The 20,184-nt window shown below is 48.6% G+C and overlaps 1 protein-coding gene across 1 annotated transcript in view; it reads left to right on the top strand.

Moving 5' to 3' along the window:
* The first annotated feature begins 271 nt into the window (after positions 1 to 271).
* KIZ (kizuna centrosomal protein) overlaps positions 272 to 20,184 on the top strand; it is a 40,165-nt gene continuing 20,252 nt past the window's right edge. Inside the window, exons 1-8 of the mRNA XM_061356917.1 lie at positions 272 to 356; positions 1,534 to 1,690; positions 4,896 to 4,988; positions 9,518 to 9,842; positions 12,231 to 12,468; positions 16,506 to 16,628; positions 17,538 to 17,693; positions 18,930 to 19,065. Of these exons, the coding sequence (XP_061212901.1) occupies positions 307 to 356; positions 1,534 to 1,690; positions 4,896 to 4,988; positions 9,518 to 9,842; positions 12,231 to 12,468; positions 16,506 to 16,628; positions 17,538 to 17,693; positions 18,930 to 19,065 (1,278 nt within the window). The 5' untranslated portion in view covers positions 272 to 306. The remainder of the gene's footprint in view (positions 357 to 1,533; positions 1,691 to 4,895; positions 4,989 to 9,517; positions 9,843 to 12,230; positions 12,469 to 16,505; positions 16,629 to 17,537; positions 17,694 to 18,929; positions 19,066 to 20,184) is intronic.

The following is a 20,184-nucleotide window of genomic DNA, read 5'->3' as shown; positions in this document are numbered from 1 at the left end:
TCCTGTAAGTTCTGGCAGGTTGTGCTAGTAGATGTACTTGGCTTTGATGCACAGATACGAAATGGGTGCTTGATTTTAAGTGCAAATTGTTAGATAGAACACTTGGGTAGCACATTGGGTCTGTAAGCTGGGAAAGATTGGGACTTCTTGGAACTCTGTTTTAAGGTGTTGATGCCTTCCTGTGACGTGTTCTGGGAGGTGTTGTGCTCTGTACAATGCTTTGTTTCCTGCTTTTGTCAAATATAAGTTGTGAAACAGTTTGCTCTTACTGTATGTTGTTTGTTTTCTTCCAGTGAAGCCGAAATAATGGAATTACAAAGAAAGCTGATAGAATACAGGAGGTCGGATGCATGCCTGTAAGCCTGTTCAAAAGCTTCTTATAGGTTATTTTACTTGGAAAAACTTGGGTATCATGGAATGCCTTCAGAATGTTATCTTGAAGGGTTGTTTTATAACCAACTCAAATTCATGTTAAGTATAATGTAAGGTTCTTGTCTCGTCTAAGTTATTAATGAAATAACTTCAGCAATAACAGAACTGCCTTACTCTACTAATGCTAAAATATGATTATATTGGTAGTAGCCAACAAGAAATAGGTTTTGTGCAACTTTTATAGAATCACTGTAGCATAGTTTGTGCTACAGAGTCCTGGGATCCTATGGTCTGAAAGCCTTAGGAAACCCTAGCAGATATTGTAGGGTCTGGTCCTGCTCCTTAGATTTTCTGCATTATCTGTTAATGTAAATTGTATATACAGTCTGTACCAAACCCCACCAAATCCTAAACTATAAACCAAAGGGGATATAAACCACAAACCAGAACGCACAGCAACAAAAGAGGGCTGGAAAGTGCCTCAGCCACTGTTCCATTCCTCTCCTCCAATGGGTTTTGTAAAGTTCTTGAGACAACCTTTCCATTTTGGCTCAAGGGACTGAGGGCTGGGTGCAGTACTGGCCAGGCCACTTGTGTGGTTGCCCTGTAAGCAGGTAAGGAAGTAGGTCTGGCTGGAAGTGAATGTGTGTTTTGGGTGGATGAGAGCTGGTTTAGATGGATTTTCAGCTGGCTGACTCCTGGCCTGACCTGGCCACATGGCAGATAGCACTGGCACAGGAAAGAAAAGCTGGGAGTGAGAGATCCCTTTGGTGGGATTTAGATCAGCTTAAAGCAGTTGCGTAAACTTAGCCCTGATGTTACAGTTGGGCTTCTGGAGCACATTCTTCTAAATGCAATTTTCATTTGGATTTCATGAAACAAGTGACTAAACTGTAATCCATCTAGAACAAATTTGCAAGAGTTTATGAATATACTTTACCAGTTTGAACACCAGGCCGCCTGTTCAAAGCTGAAGTTACATAGCAGGCATCCAGTCAGGTGTATGAGGCTTTGGATGGTTGTGCAGAAAATTGTGTCTGTTGCTTTATGCGGGGCAGCTCCTATGTCAGAGTTAGTCCATATGTGTGTGGGGAAAAGGGGCTGTAATAGCTGTCTTTGGGTTATTTTCATACTCAAGTACAGTTTCTTTTTCCTCTGTAGAATGAAACTAAAATACATGAAGCTGAAAAACTACTTGAAAGAAGTACAGGAGCGCCAGGAAAGAGCTCGTCTGCGGAACCAGACCCTGCTGGAGGAGTTTGACCAGCTTGAGGCTCGAATGAAAGCTTCAAGCTTGGAGATGACTCAGAAGATGGAAGTAACTTTCTATAAGACCTAATGTGTTAGTGTTTACTGCTGTTACAGGGTGGCTAAATAGGTTATGTCTGAGCATGATACACATCAAGACTGCAGATGTTAGTGATACCTCATTGTTTGCTCTGGAGTGCTTAAAGAGGGGTAATGTTGTGGATTTGAAATGAGCCCAAACTGCTGATACATGCTGCTGCACAGGTCGTCAGCAGTGCTTCACAGAGCTCTGTGCAGTCTTCTGAGTGAGCCTCTTTGGAAGCAAGGGAGAGCAGAGATCAGAAAGATGTGGAAATGTGTTTGGAGCCTTAGCGATAATAAATCAGCGTTGTCTAGGTTAGGACAAAAAGACTTGAGTTGTAATAGTTTCATAAAGGCTTTGTTATAAAACTCGTAAGTTTAACTGTAGTAAAGCTTTTATTACTCACAAATATCAGTTGTTTCAGGACATATTTCTAATGTAGCTGGTGTGAACACCCTGAGTATCCATAGTTAGTGCTGTCCCTGCTTATCGCTGATGCCACTGGTACGTGGAGTTTTCTGGGAGGGAAATGCACTTACACCTGCTGGTGAAGAGCAGCAGCACCTTCAGGAGGGTTCAGCAGGGGCTGTGTCTGCCCCTTGGCCATTCCCCTGTTCTAACTTGCCAGAAGAGAGGAGGGAAGGAAGCAAACCAGCGGTGGGATTTTAGGCCCCTGTGATGTGGTACTGACACAGCCCCTGCTTTGTGTGGCTGTCTAGAACTGGGCTGAGATTGGGTTTTGTTTCTCTGGAATGTTGTTTGAATTCGGATGGGAGCAGTGTTCTCAGGATGAGCTGTTCTCCTCCTTCTCTTCTGTTCAGGGACAGGCACAGCTTGATCCAAAACAATAAAAGGTAGACTGTGATCTTCTAGAAGGATGTGTCAAAGAGGGGGAAAGAGTCGGGCTGCAGTGTAAAACCAGGGGGATTGGAAGGTGGAAAAGTGTGAAGTGATACAGAAGTTAGAAATCAAACAAGCAAACCTTACTTTGTAGTAGTTTTTGAAGCTTTTCTCTTAATATGGCCTGGAAACAGCACACCAGGAAGTGTTATTGGAGCTTAGTCTGAGTAGGGATGTAGAAGCAACAAAGTGCTTTATTTTATGTGGTGTGTTTTTCCTGTGGTCTGGTTTGGCTTTCACTAACTGCATCACTGTAAAGGGCAAGAAACCCTTTGTGTGCAGTTCTTACATTAGAAACGTTCTGTTCTTTCAGTAGCTAAATGTACAACCTGAGGTGTGAGCCTTGGTCCTCTCTAAAAATCATCAGTGCTTTTAAGTAAGGGTGTTAATGCAGCGTTTGGTCCCTTTTGAATCCTCAGGAGCTGCTTGTCACATCACTGTAATGTGACAACAAGCCTCATACAATTTGTACTGTGGCTAAAACAAACCCACCCCAAACTTTGGGGGTTTGATGTGAGCTGTGACTAAGGCTGAATGCTGGTAGGTTTGCAGGGCCATCTGCCGTGTGGGAGGTGCTGCCCTTGACTTCACTGGGGGTTGCTGGCTCATCCCCTGCCTTTGGAAGTGAGGAATCTCTCTGGGAAAAAAGCCGATCTCGGGGGGCAGCAGTTCATTTCCATGCTGACAAACCTGGTGAGCACCCCATGGCTGTACACCCATGTTAACAAATGCCTGGCACAGCTAGAGCCCAGCAGTGCCTGGTGATTCTCTTCAGCCTGGTGGATCTGGTGATGCTCACAGAGCCCCTTTTCCTTGGTTACTGGTAGATGAGAGACGGTTCCTGGAGGGCTGTGGGGTTTTCCCCCTTTTCTGTTTTCCCTCAAAGCCAAGCAGGACGGGGTGCTCTGATGCAGGTTTACTCTTGTTTTTATGGAGGATCTTTTTCCCGAGCAGCCCTAACACACCCCAGTTTGAGCAGTGATAGGCTGTAATGTACCGGGTGAGCCGCGGTTGTGCCACAGGTTGATCTGGGTGCAGAGTTCCAGTCACTGCTTCCATTTTGATGTTCCTGTGCCATCCATTTTAGTTTTGCCAGGTTAGACTCCTCGTTCTGAGCTGTTCACAAAGCCCAGGTTACGTAGTCTGTGTGTCATGGTTCTGAAGAACCACTTGTCATGGATGCATGAGAATGATGGAGCCTGTAATTGTTGAATCCATTCTGGAAGTACACAGGAGGAAATGATCACTGTTTTCTCTTTTCCTTGAGGGAGAATGCCCTTTAGGAGTGCTTTCATGACTGTGCACGTTTCATTATATGGCTGTAGCTGACAAAAGTTCTTTTGTTTCTGAAATACTCACTTTCCCCCATGTTTGTGTCTGCAGTTGGTTGTGTGAGTACAAGTAAATTCACATCAGCTTTCAGGGACAGTCCAGCAGTTACATGGGAGCTTGTTCTAAGCATCTTTAGGACATGGTTAGGTTCTGTTTCCTGAACCCGTGTTTACAGTTTTCTGAGCAGTTTCTGTTACCTGGGCAATAGCGGAGTCGCTGAACGCGCCACTGGAGTGGAGAGCAGGGCTGGGGAAGTTAATTGTTTCCAAGCTGTATTTTCATGCATATTACCTGCTGCAGAATAGGTCCTGAAGAGCTTTTATTCAGGGCCGATGTAACTTGTTATTGGGGTTTACAATTACTAACAAACAGGATTAATTATAGGTGCTGCCTGTGCTTGGCTTTTAAGCAGTAGTCCCACAATGAGCACGTTACGTCTGGTCAATTAAACAGTGGAGTGGAGGTGAGGACGGTGTGTGTGGTTGGTTGTGCAGCACCACAGCAAGTTGCCCTTCATGCTGGGTTGCTCTCTAACATCTGCCATATATTCTTCTGTCAGTGAGTTGTAAGCTGATGTATGTAAAAAAACCAAATTCTAAAGCTCCCTTCATCCCGAGGCAGCAGAGTCATTGTCTGGGTACAGCAGGAATAATCTGGCGTTGCAGATGCTTGTTGGGATGAAATAAATTGGAGTCAACAAGTTATTCCTATTTTAAAGGATTCTAAATTACGTGGATGAATAAATGTGTGTTGAAAACCTGCAGAAGATTGAGTACCAGCAACATCAGTTGTGCTGGGGAGCAGGAAAAGGGGGAGAAAATGGGATTTCTGGCTTTTTAAACATAGCCCAAGCAAAAACCACTGCCAGGGCACTGCGTTTAGAGACACAGTTTGGTTTGTGGCGCTTTGGGGTTTTCGGTTTTGGCCTTCAATTTTATGTAATGGATTTGTTCGCTTTTAGGCATCATACGGAAGAGAAATTAAACGTGTGTTACCGCTCGGAGAGGGTGACTTGGCAGCAGGAGGTGACAAGGAATGGGGCTGCATGAAGCAGGTAATGGGAAGGAGGGGGTAACGTGGTTTGTGACACGGATGTGCTGCCGCGCGAGGAGCAGGCATGGCTCTGCTCTGGGCAGTTGTGCTGCAGCGTGTGTAGCGTGGAGCATTGTTTAGCACCCGAGAGAAGCATAAGAACCTGGGCAAGAAGTGCACATTATTGCAACCAGAGAACTGGAATTAGTGGGGAGCTCTGAGTGCTTGTATCCATCTTCGTGTTGGGTTTTGTGCCAAACAGTGTGAAAACGGTCTTGACTGAGGAGGGAATGTTCTTAATGAAGGATGGTTAAAAATGCAGCAGTCGATTCACAGGGTGTCGTTCTAATTTTGTGCGTTTTGACCTTTCCTCAGAAGCAGCAGAAGGAGATTGCCTATCTGAGGAACAGACAAAAAGACTGACAAGGAATACTTAAATGTATTCCGCTATATATCTGCGGTAATGCAGGCTTCTAATCCCTCCTCCTATCTCCATATAAATGATACAGTTCAAGACCATAGCTGTTTTCTTCACTAAAAGCAGTAAAGCTCTTTTAGATGAAATGTCTAAAAACATCTTGTAATAACTTGGAGCATGCTGGCAAGAGTAGTCACTTGTGACTATGTGTGAAACCCCCTCAGCCAGTCGATATTGGAATAAGCAAAAGCGGCAGCATCACTCCATTATTCAGCAAAGCCAACAGCATGCTTGTCCCTTAGGCTACAGCATTCATTAAGAAAAGCTTACTGGGCTGAAAGCTGGGAACAGATGATAACGGGATATGATTTTCATATTTAATGCATTCCTTGGAAGAGTATGTGTGCTGCAGATTGATAGAAGAATCAACTGCTACTTTACTAAAAGACTTTCTAGTTTGCCCTATAGCTACCGATGGAATCATTCAGCCAAGAAATTAACTTTTTCTCCTTTTACCTGCTTTATGTATCTGCTAAGCAGGCTGCCTGGCTGCCAGTAAATGTTATTATGCAGTTAAATGTTTGGTATTTAAGACTCTTATCAGAAAAGAAACAGAGGCCACACTATTTTGTTTTTATAGTAGGAGGCAGGTTTTTGGTTTCCTTTCCTCAGTGCATTAGCAGTCATTAATCTGAGTTTATAGGAAGTTTTCCCTGTAGATTAAAAAGTTAAAAACCTTGAATTTAGAGCCTTCTTTAAACTGCAATATACAAAGCAATGAACCCGAGCAACCTTGACCTATAGAAGCAGCCTCTGAATCACGAGTTTAATTCAGACGTGTGTGAAAAGGTGAGTTTGTTGTTGAATGCTGGATTCTTCAATTAAAAGCTGTCAGTGAAGGAGATGTGATTTCTGACCTATGGAAAACTCTGCACAGATACTGGAACGTCAAAGGCTTGCCATGGAACTTGGATGTTTAACAACTGTTGGTGGGTTGGGGGCAGTGCAACTTGATGCATACCCAAATTTGTCACTTCATGTTGAGCTACTGGCTTGATTTAACTAGTTAGTTGAATTAACAATGTGACTGTGGACTCTTTCATCCCCTGCCCCCTCCTTTCTCCTTCTTATCTCCCTCCTTAAATACAAAGGTAGCTGCAACCAAATTGTGCATCCTTCTGCCTTGTCTATGGGCTGTGTCTCAGATCTAGCTCTGTTTTTTTTGGACTAATTGTGCCCATTTCCCACCACCTTCCCCCCCCACCTTAAAATCTGCTTATGATGTCCAGAACACAAGTGTTCTCAGTGGCGTGGCAATGAGGCAGTCATAGCCAGCACAGTTGCTGGTGGTGTACGCAGGATGCAAATCATCACAGCTTGGAACTGGTTTTAATTTACCTGCAGTGGTTGCCTTCAGGCTGGTCAGGATCATAGAATGGTTAGGGTTGGAAAGGACCTTAAGGTCATCCAGTTCCAACCCCCCTGCCATGGGCAGGGACACCTCGCTCTAAACCATATTACCCAAGGCCTCGTCCAACCCGGACCTGAACACTGCCAGGGATGGAGCATTCACAACCTCCCTGGGCAACCCATTCCAGTGCCTCAGCACCCTAACAGGAAAGAATTTCCTCCCTATATCCAATCCAAACCTCCCCTGTTTAAGTTCCAACCCATTACCCCTTGTCCTATCACTGTTGTCTCTAATGAAGAGTCCATCCCCAGCATCCCTATAGACCCCCTTCAGATACTGGAAGGCTGCCATGAGGTCTCCACGCAGCCTTCTCTTCTCCAGGCTGAACAGCCCCAACTTTCTCAGCTGATGGCAGTGACTGTGTGATAACCTGGTCAGTGATGTGCCTTGGAGACTAACTAGGGCAGCCACAGAAGCATCCTTCCAGAGATGGTCAGTATCCCACTGGCTCAAAACCACCAGTGTATCAGCTACTTCCATGAGCCATGGGATGTGCTGTCTTTAGGACTCCCCAGTTTTATGCTCAGAATTCATCTATCCAAACTGTGTTTGTCTGGAAAACCATGATTCTCCATGGAGAGGGCTTGAGCACTGAAGCCAAGTGTGACAGCAGTCCAGGGCTGAAAGTTGGAGGAGATGCCCTGTGCAGCAGAGGTGTCCTCCTGAGCTGCAGAGCTGTGTAACGTGGGCTTTGGAAGCCTTTGGGCCATGGAGTCTTCATCTTCAGAGCACTTCCTTGAGTTCTGCACATTTTGGACTTGTGCACCTTGGGAGAGGTGCACGAAAAAAAGGGACTTTTCTTCCTATCTTTGTTCTCTTCAAACCCACTTTGATGATAATAAATAAGATTGTATTTGTGACGGGAGGGAGAAGCAGGGAGCCTGGTCTCCACCACCAAAGAGAGGATGGTAAGTGTGCTTTATGCAGAGACTGTTTAATTCCTGGCTCGAGTGACATGAAGCTCAGTCGTTTTGTTGACTATTTTGGGCAAGTCTACACACTCTTCCTGTTGTTTTGGGTGGTAAAAGCAGTACCTGAACCAGCGTCATCTGCCACACTTCTGCTTTGAGAAAGCAAAGGCGGTAAAGAGATGATTTTTCTCTGCAATCAAAGAGGAGCTTGTTAGAGATGTGTCTGCTGCGGCTCTGCAAAGCACTTGTACCTGTCTGAATTGCATTTGTTTTGGAACGCTACATCCAGGAGCTGCTAAATCCATAAAGTACTCACTAGAGTCATTTTAAAGCAGCAAATCCAACACCTGAAAAGTAATTAGGAGGAACCCGAGAGCGGCGCTGGTGGAATAAGCTGTGAACTTAATCTGAGTAGCAAACCTTTACTCCTTCATAGAATAACTTCATGGCTTTTTGTTCTGCTGCTTGTTATGTGGAATTTGAGCTTTTTAAATGAAACTTGGTCACAGACTAGACAAGATGCCTTTGTTTCCTTTAAGCTGGGCTTGGCAGCTGACTTTGTATGGTAGGAAGAGGTCAGGCAATGAAAGAGAGGAGAGAGGTGTGGAGGTGACTGTAAATTCTCCTGCTGTGATTTGGGGCTGAACAGTAAGCCCTGCTTAGTATGAACAATGGAATTACGGTAGCTAATTTTGGCTTTGCATAAACTGGTGGTGACCTTTTAGTAGTAGTGGTGGCGGCAGCCACTCCTTCTAAATTGTTCTGATTGAGTAGGTTTACAAAGGAAAAAAAGGCAAGTATTAAACCACTGGGATCTGAAGCAGAGTGCTTTTACTGTTGGAACTGTTTTCATGCAAGTTCAACAGTTCTTGGAGGAAAGGGCCATTCAAAACGTTTCTGCTTGGTGCCAAAGTTGCCTCGTGGAAAAGGAGATTTCATCTCCGTGGTGTTAGCTGAGTAGTTGTTCTTCCTCTTTGGTGTGATTTAACAGGCAGGAAAGAGCAGAAGGAAGACAATGCAGTGATTCTTGCCTCGTTTTTATCTGCTTTGTTGACATGCTGTGAGCAAAGCTGGATATAGAGACAAGCCAGCGATGGCAGATGTATGCCTCAGACTCTGGGGACCCTTCCTCATCCCGTTGCCTTTAGAGAAGACCACAAGAAGAGCAGCAGGAGGTGGCTGCTCAGAGCTGCTGCTGTGGGTGGCTCCAGAGGGGCAGCTGTGCCCTGGTCACTGCAACAGGGTCCTAATGGTCGTGTCTTGGCTTTGGGGGATGCTGCAGTATCTAAACCACAGGCTGCCAGCGCCTGCTCGGTCATACCCAGAGCACAGCTCTTCCTCTGGAGTCGTCACTTCAACACGTTCTCATGGCTTCAGTGGGCTGCTTCTTGCTTTGGTCAGGGTCTGAAAAGCCTTTGCAGGAGCCTAATCTACTTGCAAAACCAAGTTACCATTTAGATTAGTTTGAGTCCTTCACGTTCTTCAGTCCCTATGGTCAGGTTGGAGATGCAGTGTGCTTTCGCCACTGGTTGTTTTGCCTCACAGAGCTTCAGTTGAGGTCCAGGCCGTTGTTTTCTCACTAGGATGTGAGAAATGTGTGCCACGTGTTTGTATAGTAATCATATTATAGAGAGTACTTGCATTTGGTGGCAGGTTTCTCTTCAGAAACCAACATGCCATGCTCTAGAAGGCCCATTTGCAGTGTGCTGCCTGTTTGTTTCCTTAAGCCATCTCCCATCTGTGTTTTTCAGATGCCGTGGGCAGGAATCAGCACCAGGACAACCGTGCCAGGACAACTCCATCACCCAGCTACAGGCCTTATGAGCCCCCACACATCAGCCGTACCAGCTGATGGGGGTTTGGGCACCCAGCAGAACCCCCCTCAGCCCACAGAGAGCTGCTCAGCGCCTGCCCAATCTTTGTGCCTTCCATCACTTGAAGGACTTGGTCTGGAGCGCAGAAGCACTGGTTTAGAGAGGGGTGCATCAGTGGAGGGAGCAGCGAGACCTGGGGATGTGGCTGCCAGTGAGGAAGACTCCGAGGAGCTCATCTCTTCAGCTTCTGATAGCAAACCAGGTACCCTTGAGGAGGAACAGCCACAGGGAAGCATCCCAGGTGGAGCGGGATGCGTTCCTGTCCGCCTCTGCTCAGCACCCAACTAGAGCAGTGCCCATGGCTGCTGGTTTGCCCTTTGCCTCTCCAGTGCTGGGCTTGAAGCATGGTGGCAATCCTTCTCTCTGTTTTCTTCTTCCTTTTGACTCCATTTCCTCCCAGGCCCCTCATCTGGACAGGCAGGGGCTCGCTGGAGGCTGGTCCCACTCACGTTCACTAGTAAAAAGTCAAGACTCACTGCTGTGCCCACAGTTGTCCTTAGTCTGATCCTGTTAAGAGGTTTAATGTGCTCCTGTTTCACTGTAAGAGCATGTCCCTTCTGTTCCAGGTTGATTTTCCCATCTGTGGCTGGATTCACTCCTGCTTGCTGGTGGTTCTGTGCTTTGTGCTGGATTTTCCAGTGAAAGGCAGTGATGCTCCCAGCTGAGATGCTCGTGCTCTGGGGTGAGGTGTGCTGCCCTCAAAGGCCGTGTTCCAACTGCTCATTCCTTTTTCTTCCCCCATCATGGCAAAATGTGTTCTCTCCCATTTTACTGGCTTGGTCACTTCCTCTGAGGTAAGCTGCCTGGCTTGTCTTTGAAGTCACAGTGACCAAGGCTTCTTGCTAAGTAGCAGTTTATTCCTCTTTTAAGACCCTGCAGGAATACTCTGCTGCTTTGCCAGTTAATGTAGCAATTTTCAATTTAAGCTACTTTTCCAAGCCCCATAACAGTTGCTAAAATGGAGCTATTTATAATGGAAACTCGTGGCAACCCTTATGGTGCTCTCAGGTAATGACTGTGAGTTTCTCCATAGAGGAAAGCTGGCATCCCCACCCGATGCTCTTCTGTTCTTGGGGTCTTTCTGGCATCCTCTCTCTTGAGGTTTGGTTTTTCCCATTCCTTTTTCTTTCTCTAAGGGAGTTACTTGCCTCTCATTTTCTTTCATCTGATGCATTTGCCACTTCTCTGTTGTAATGGAAGCCTGTCCTTGCTGGCGCTGAAGGAGACCAGTGCAGCTTACGCCAGCCCTGGGCTCTGCCGGCTCCTCCCCGTGGGGAAGGCTGGGGGTGGCCAGCATTGTGTCTGGGAGAGAAATACCCATTTAATCTGTGGGATGCTGTGTCTGTGCCCTCAGAGAATCTGTGCAGTTGGGTTCAAAATCAAACCAGGCTTTCTGTCAAACAGCCCATTAATCCCCTTGGGCTGCCCGGGGGGCTTTCCGTGTCCGCCGCTGCAAAGCACACAGGCCAATGCGCTCCAGGTTGGAATGTGCAGAGTTCCAGCTCTCCTGAGCTTGGCCTTCCCCTCTGCAGCGATAGGAGCTGATGAAGATGCTTGGCTGTGCCATCCCAGGCTCGCCAGCCTCTCCTGCTGCTCCCTGGCACCGCTCACAGCGCCAGCACTTGTAGGGAGGAGCAAGCCCTGTGTGCCTCCAGGTTAATGAAACAAAATGCCCCTTTCTTCCCTCTCCAAACTGCAGAAGTGCCCCTGTTCCTCTCCATCCTCCCACCCTCCTTGCCCAGCAGGTGCAGGAGTGACAATTCCGTTTCCCATACTTGCCTCACAAATTCGGGACCCTGGCTGAGAGCCCACCCTGGCACCAGCCACTGTTTGGCATAAACTGAAGTGATTTGGTTCCAGTGGAACTCCAGGATGGAGATGGGCAGAACTGCTGGGTGCTGTAGCATCAGCAGGTGTTTGAGTGCTGGGTACTTCAAACCCATGGTGAATTTATGGAAAACTGGGAATTCCCATAGCAATTCCAATTGGTTACAGCAGTAGCTGGGCCATTCATTAACTTTTGGCACTCTATAGGAAGACAGTAGTGTGTGTCTGTTGTCTTCAAAGCTAATTCAGTCCCATACTCTTAGAGCAGGCAGTTAATGTGCAGTCTGAACGCCTCCAGGCTTGAGTTTCTTCTGCGAGGTTTAAGGATGTCCATGGCAGCAGCCTCTCCAAGTGCACTTTGTCCCAGTGTCTCTGTTCCTGGGTCTCCAGGGAGAGTTTAGTGAAGTCCTGCTCTTCCTGCTGGTGATGGTGTGTGAGCAGTGCCTGTCCCACGGGTGATGGTGTGTGAGCAGTGCCTGTCCCACGGGTGATGGTGTGTGAGCAGTGCCCCGCCGGCCGGGAGCTGCAGACCTGAAGGGCTGGAGCCTCCCCGGACTCCCCCTTGCGAGAGGAGCGTGGAAGGACACGAAGGGCTCGGGCAATGAAGCCCAGAGTGCAGGGAGAGCAGAGGGATGCTCACTCATGCGTGTGGAGTGCAAAAGGTGAACAAGCAGTGTAGTGATATTAGTTTCTGCCCTATGCTGTGATGCATTCCTTGGTCCTGCTAACGTTTTGGTAATTATGATTGTTACCAATTTTACAGGACCAAAACCAGGCCTGGGTAACCAGTGGAGACCCAAGGAGCTGAGCATCAGCACTGTGCTGCCAGGCCCTGCCAGCACCGAGGAGGTGATGCCGAGCGTGCCGCAGGGATTGGCCTCACCAGTGGCAGACTGGGAGCAGGGCAGGGATGCCCACACTGCAGAAGACTCCTCAGTGCATGCACCAACCCCTCACGTGGAGCAGGAGGAGCTGCCCTTGCTCAGCTCAGCACCAGGCGGGTATGTCCTTGTGTGTTTTCGCTCTGCTGGTACTCGTTCGTTAGCCTGTGTGCTGGAGGCTGGTGCCTGGGCAAACTTCTTACCCATCTATTTAGTGTGTATATATATATAGTAATACTTAATCGTTATCTATAATAGTACTTAGTTTACTATCCAGTATATTTTGTGTGAACTAAAATTACCAGTTGGTTAAATCTCTTGAGCATTCTGTTTGGAAATAGACTGAGAACAAGAGGAGGAATGAGGGAAGTGCTTTGTGGACACATGGCTTGTCCTCTGTTATCCCATCAAAGTGGAGGGGGTTTGTTGCCAACAACTTCACTACCAGTATACTGGTTGTAGTGTGAGTCACAGCTGGGCTTTTGGCTTTGCAGCACCCTTGTAAGACAGGGAAGCACATCCTTGTCCTGCTGGGCAGTACCCACTGTGGGCTGGTCCATGGGGCTTGCTCAGGTCACAGGGAAGGGCTGGCTTTGCTCCCTCAAACAGCCCCATGCCAACTGCTGCTGCCCCTTCCTGGGTGCCCACCTTGTCCTGCTGCATTGCTGCAGCCGCATCCCTCCTGCTTCTGTCTCCTGTCTTAGGTCTTCTGAAAGTCTCTTTGCCACCAGTTCCTTCTGCAGTGCTTCATGTCCACATCCCTTCACCCCGGCCATCCTGCTCCTGCCTGACCACAGTTTCATGACCTCTGACTGCTGCTTTCTTTCTGCCTGCTCTCCCTCAGCAGCACGCTTCTGTTTCCTTATCCTCTGCCTCCTCAACAGCATTTTCCTGCCTCCAGTCACAACAGAAATGGTGAAGGAAGCCTTTTCTGCAGGACTGTGCTGCTCTCTTTGGGGCTCCCTGCCTTGTGCCAGCACTGTCCATGTGCAGAACAGCCCTAGCTGGAGCAGTTAGCTAGACAGAGGGTGGTTAGGTGGTGGCTGTGTGGGGAGGAGAGACCATGTACAGAAGCAAGCAGTGTTTTTACCCCTGGAGAATGAGGTGCACTCTGTTGCTGGTTAGGCTTTGGTTTGTTTCCTCTTGGGTTGGTTGCAGCTGAACGCATCTGTTCTTCCTGCGCCCCTGGTCAGGAGGCTTAGGTGCTGATTTCAATATTAGCTTCTATTTTAATAGGTTGAGCAGAAACTCGCAGCCATCAATATACACTCGTGTAACTTTATCATGTCCCATTTGCATCAGGCTGTTGCTTGCTATGGGAACATCATCTCATTTACATCTAAATAGCTTTTACCCAGCGTCTCTGCTGTAACCACCTGTTAACCAGAGCAGCTCGCAGGGAAGGCGCTGCTGCAGCGGTGGCAGGTTACCCTTTTGTTCCCTCCCGTGGTCCATGGGCGATGGAAGCACTGTGCAATGCTTTTGGGGCCCAGGTACACTGCACAAAAGGTTTTGCTGCTCGCATCATCTCCAGAGCACGACTGAAACCAGAGCAGGGAGGTTTGCTCTGCATTATGCCAAGCTGAACGCCTCCGTTTCTCAAGGCTGTGGAATGGAAGTGGGAGCTGCTCCTGCAGGAAAGATAGGAATTGGGATGTTTTACCCGAAAATGAAACCATAGGAAAGCTTTCAGAGGTGGCAGGGAGGGAAGGTCTCATGGAGGGGAAGCAGCCTTCCCGATGCTCATCACCAGGTGGGCTTTCCCAGTCCATCTTCGCGATGCCCATGAAATCCAGTGTGCACACTGGAGGCCTGCAGAATACTTTGGGAGCTGAAAACCTTGGGGAGAAGGTCCCAGGTTGTTAGTACAAGGTTTTCAATTACATGAATTACACCAACCATAGGGATACAACTTTTCTTGGTCTGAATTCATCATGGACAGCTTCACAAAGTGAATAATCTCACAGGCCTTGCTGTGACCCTTCAGTCCCTGTGGGTTTTCATCTTGAAGTCCTGTGCTGGCTGACGAAACACGCTGACCTCTGCACATGTGCCATCTGAAACTGAAATACCTGTAGCTTGACCTCTCCCACTGCAGCAGGGTGGCTGCTGGGGCATTCACGTGAAGCACAGTTCCCTCGCCTGTTGTTTTGAGGCCATTCGTGCACTTCTGCTGTATGGTTTGCAATCAGTGCAGGTGATGGAGCTGAAAAGAGCTCTTGTGTTTGGAGGCTGCAGCTTACTCAAGAGCAACCCAAAGCCATTGTTCCTGTCAGGAAGTCACATGTTGCTGGTTTGGAGAAAATGCCTTTCCTACTTCACTGCAGAGACACCATTCTCTTTCTGTTTTTATCAAGTTTTGGGGTGTCCCCCCCAGTGTTTGCAGGTTGTATTTCACCTCTGGGTGAGTTCAGCCTAGTTTCAAAGTGCCGGCTCCAGCTTTCAATCATAGTGGTTCTGATAGCATCATTGAGCTATTAACCAAGTCGAGGTGATGCTGCTGTGAAAGGCTGTTTCGCCTGAGGTGTGGCCTTGGTTGCAGCTCACGGGAGGCTGCTGCAGTTCTGCCACCTTGGTTAGTGAAGATACTGGTGTTTGCCAAACCACTGCGGTGTCTCTGAATGCTGCTGGGTGGCTGCATTGACCCGAGGCTGCCCACGGGCACTTCAGACTCACGCTGCCTTCTCAGACCCCCCCCCCCCCCCGACAGCCTGGGCTGTGTTCCTGGCCTCTTTTCAGCCCAGGAGCATGCGGTGAGCAGGGGCTTTGCCCCGCTTGGGGCAGCCCCATGGAGGCACCGGAGCTGCTCCCACTCCGTGAGGCCACCCCATAGCTCCCGCCCTCGGCTGCTTGTTGCTGGTGTGAGCTGGAGGGGAAAGGCTGGGTCTCCTCTCACCATTCCTTACAGCAGCCAGCCCTTTCTTTAAGGGCTTAAACCCGAGGAGCGGGAGGTGTTGGGGGACAGGGTCTCTGAGCCTCAGTGCAGGGAAAGATGATGACTATTTTAAGGCCTGTGCTGAGGGGGTGGAAAAAGGCAGAGCTTATTCCTGTGCTGCTTCAGCTGCATTGAAGAGGACTTAGCACAGATGGATTGTGCATTACAAAATGTAACACATAATTCAAGCTGTCAGCTTAATCAGACTGTTTCCAGGAAGCAACCTGTAAAAGAGAAGGACCTCTTGTTTGCTGACCTCTGATCCGTAGCCTGCTGCAGATTGTCATACATTTTGTTTTGCTTTATGTTGGTGTCCCTTCCTTCCCCTTCCCTTTTTATTATTGTATCCCTCTCGAGTGGCACCCTGGAAGGACCACCCAGTGGGAGGAAGACAATGGGAAACAAGCCGGCCGCTGAAACACAGGGGTTGTGAGACTGGGGGGAAAGAGAAAGCGCTGTTTAACTGCATATGTGATCCCCCTGGCATTGTTTTGCTTATTAAATGTCTAGGAAACTCGGCTAAATGCGCCACAGCCCCCACTTCATTGTTCACTGTTGCCCCACAGGGAAGCACAACTTTGGGTCCAGCTTAACAAGGCTGAAATGACCCAAGTTTTGGTGCAGGGAGCTTGTGGCTGGAGCGCTGCACCGCGGGGTTAGCTGTATAAACATGTCAGCTTCCACATGGTGGGGAAGAAAGAAAGCAAATCTTCCTTGAGGCCAGGCCCAGCTGGGGCATTGCTGGTGGAGACCTGGCCTGGAAAGACCCCAACAAAGCGGGCAGCCGGCCTGGACCTGAATAGCCATTTACACCTCTGTGCAAGGATTAGCCTGCTCCATTGTTTCAACGTCTTAAGTCCTCATTTGCATCATTATAGAGGTGCAGCTTCATCAGAACCCCTCTGAGGTCCCAGCTATGTCCCCATACCTGTAGGTGGTCACCAGATTTGTTGCGATGGTGGTGAAGGAATTAAGCCACTCGCGCGGGGGTGATTTCAATGCAGTGTCTCAGGCCCTGGCTCATTTTTGGATGCTTTATTTGCTCATGTGCTTGCCTTTCCCCCCCCCTTCCTTACAGAGCTCAAGAAGCAGCGTGGTTTGTGCTGTTGCTTTGCTTGGAAAGCTAAAATGAGGGTGTGTTTTCCAGCTGCTGTGATGGGAATGCATTTCAGTACCTGTCCACCACAGGTCACTTCAAGCCCTGTTTGCTGTCCCTCCGCAGCTCCCGTGGGATGCTGGCAGCCCTCTCCCGTGCACTGGAGCAGATAGAAGACGCGGTGAGGACGAGCCCCTGGCGCCGGGTGCTGTACCAGGGTGAGCACGTGGTGACACTGGAGCTGCTCAGGTTAATGCTGCCCCTATGGAGCAGGCAGGCCGGGGGGTGGACAGGCAGTGCCTCCTCACACCTCGTCCCCTCCCTGGGGTCCTGCTCGCTGCTGTCCATGCCTGGGGTGAGTTTGGTGGTGGCTGCACCCCCTTGTACCCACATTGGGTCGGTGAGGGGCCGTTACCCAGCAGCGGTGCAGGAGCCTGTTGAGGCTCGAGCCAGGTCTGTGGTGATAAATGGCCGGTGCAAAGAGCACCCAGGCTCCTGCAAACAAACATGGCTAAGAGGCCTCCCTCCCCTCCGCTGCTTTCCTGTCATCAGGGAGCTGAACTATGGCACTTAGAGGCACCCAGGCACATTACTGCAACAAATCCTCTTTCCCAAACATAGCACTTTCTGCAGCCTTGCTCCACACACCCCTTTGGTGAAGCAAATACTGATTCCCAAGAATGAGAGCACCCCTTAGCTACTCATGCTGGTGTGATTTACTGAGGTAGGCAGCAATAACCAGGCAAATCATTTCTTCAAGGTAAAAGAGCAGCGAGTATCACCAAACCCCACATCTGAACAACCCTGGGTTCTGAGAGCCCTCACTGTCCCTCTGCAGCATGGGCTCCTCATTCCAACGACTGGGAATGGCTTTGTACTTTTATTTAAAGCTATAGGTCAGGCTCCATAAACTGGGATTAAGTGGTTGCACCAAGTGCAGGTTCCTCTCTCCCTGCCAGAAGTAGAGGTATGAGGTTGAACCTGGTGTTTCCTAAGGGCTGGGTTTGACCTCCCTGTTGCAGAGAGTGTTGTCATGGATGTTTGTCCCTCTGGGCTGGCCCCTTAGCCAGGAGGGGTGTTGCACATTCTGCCTCCAAAGCCAGGCAGCTGTCTGGGCTTTACACAGCCATTGCCTGTAATACCTGCTTCATTTTGTAGCGGGGCCACCAGGCTGGAAGACGGCGACCTTGAAGCGTGCGAAGCTGTCGTCCTCCATCAGCTTCAGGCTTCCTTACAGAGCAGGCTGGATGGCTGCCTCCTACCTGAGAACACGCTCCGGGCTCAAGGCAGAGCAGAGGATGAAGAGCAAAGCAGGTATCTCAGCCACAAAACGTGCCTGGAGGGTGATGAATGTTCTGTCCTTTCCTTTCCTCTCAAGTCTGCTCTGGGGCAGAGAAAGCGGGCCCAGGCCAGACCTGGATCGCACTGGGACATGGAGATGTCCGAGTGCTGATCTTTGTGTGGCTCCAAACAAGGACATTAACCAAATGCATTTGTTTTCCTTTCCATTCTGTGCTGGTGAATCTCAGTGCTCCGGGCAGGGTCCCACCGGCCGCATCCCCCGCCCCAGGCTGCTGCGGCAGGGAGGGAAGCACATTAACTTCAGAGACCTCTCAGGCAGTAATGTGGGTGATCTTAGCGCGAGGCTCGGGCATGTGAGGATGGGGAATGTCATTTTGAGAAGCAGATTATTTTCCTGCGAAGCAGAAGATGCATATAGCCTTTAAAAACAATAACCTCCGTTATTCAAAGTGGGCTCTCGCTTTCCTGTGCATTTGCCACAAGGACAAGTGAAAATTGATTTACTTTTTTTTAAGGTCTCTTTAGTGCAGTAATGAAAACAATTTCCATTCTTTCTTACTTAGCTTCTGTCTAGACCTTCCTCCCTGTTCGAGGCTCAGCAATGCTCAAGTGTTAGCAGGATCGGGGCACTTGTGAGCTCTGAAGAATGGTCTATTTAGCTATACCTGGTTCTCCTTTCGAGGCTGATATGCCTGTGAGCACTAATACCTTCTTGTATCTCCTGAATGGTTTCTTGGGGACAAACACTCGTGGAGTTAATTGGAATTCTCTCTTCTGTTTGTCAAACTTCATTGGAGCAACTAAAGAAACAAACATCTTTGGCAAACAGGGTGGCAGTGTTTGTAGTTTGTGCGTTGAAGGAAAAGGCACTTTTGCTCAAAAACAATGACATGATTATTAATATCGAAAAGACAAGAAGGTGCTGAGCAGAGCACCTCATGGAGTGAGTGAGGCCTGCCCAGGCTGGGACTGGGGGCTGCAGGAAGGGTTTAATGTCTCCTGATCCTGAGTTTCAGGATGGGCCTGGGGTCAGAGATGGTGGTGGTGGTCCCTGCCCACCCTCCCGTGTTTGTGGAAGTCACAACTGACTTCTTCTGCCTTCCACCTGGAACATTTTTGGAAGAGAAAGTGGGGATTAAGGGCAAAATGCTCAAAGGGTTCTGCTGCTGCAGGTTGACCTCTGTGGTGCCTGTGTGAGTGTGGTGTACGTGGGGTGTCCCACTGACAGCGCTTGGGTTTGTTCCTCAGGCCGGAGCAGAGCTGGGACATGGACGCACTGCGGACCTGCCTGAGCAAGCATGCCCTCTTCCTGAGGAAGCACCAGGTTCAGCTCCCACAAGAAGTGTCGGAGATGTTCGAGCGCCTGCTGGCACAGGATGGCCAGGTTGGGACTTGCATCCAGTGCTACCTGAATCAGGGACACCCAGGGACTGATTTGCACTGCTAAGGCGAGCTGGGCCTTGTGCTGCTAATGCAGTCTAGAGAGGGGGCTTTGAGGGGAAGGACAAGCAGGCTGTGCTCATTAATCAGCCTTTGAGATGGTCAAGGAGAGGATGCATGTTCTTCAGTTGTCTCAGGGCAAATATGCACAGCTCTGCACCCCACAACGAAAACAGTGTCTGGGAGGGTGTCTGTTTTCCACCCTTCAAACCAGTTATTTAAACAAGCCCACACGTTCGCTGTGGTGTGAATCCATCATGAGGCTTCTATCATCTGTCTTTCTCTGGGGCTTAGTAGCTTTTTATCATGCATGATGTATTTTACTATTTATTTCTTTTAAAGAGAGTTATGTTTGGTAGCCTGAATGCGCAGAGAGCTTTACAAATAGCAGCCTGCTCATGTATTTTTAAACATTAACAGAGAAGGTTATAAACCAGCTCTTTCACACCCAAAGTCAAAAATATTCCCCCTCTAATATTTAATGAGAAATTAAAGAGCAGCTGGAACTGCTTTGCTATATTCCAGTTTTAATAGCGTTTGAATCAAATAATGAAGATAGACTATTTTAGTCGTTTGTACACTCTCAATTATAGCAGGGTAACTTCTCTTTCTCTATGTGGGTAAGTCATTTGTATTCTGTCCTTAAAACAGTCAGTCAAGTAGAAGAGATGAGCAAGGAATGTAGCACTGTGCTGGTGACAGAAACAAATACATCCATTTATAATTGCATGTCAAAACTTTTACAGAGGCAAAGCTCAGTAACACGAGCTTTATGGGTGAATATGTGCAGCAGTAATCTGTTTACTGCTACGTGTTACTGTGGACCACACGCATTTAACATTAGATTGCCTATTAAGTGCATCCAGTCAATTAAATGTAATGCCAGGATCCGTCCTCTACTTTAGAACACCTCATTTCCAAGCAGCTTGCATAGAACAGAATCATGGAATGGTTGGGAAGGGACCTCAAAGCTCCTCCAGCTCCAACCCCTGCCACAGGCAGGGACCCCTTCCACTGGAGCAGCTTGGTCCAAGCCCCTGTGTCCAACCTGGCCTTGAGCACT

This window comes from Neopsephotus bourkii, unplaced genomic scaffold (assembly GCF_033783945.1).
Source record: "Neopsephotus bourkii isolate Nb327-2 ecotype Australia unplaced genomic scaffold, CSIRO-AGI_Nbou_v1 NB_873, whole genome shotgun sequence".
NCBI classification, from domain to species: domain Eukaryota; kingdom Metazoa; phylum Chordata; class Aves; order Psittaciformes; family Psittacidae; genus Neopsephotus; species Neopsephotus bourkii.
The sequence above is the reverse complement of the archived record's forward strand: the minus strand, read 5'-3'. Positions and strand labels throughout refer to the sequence as shown.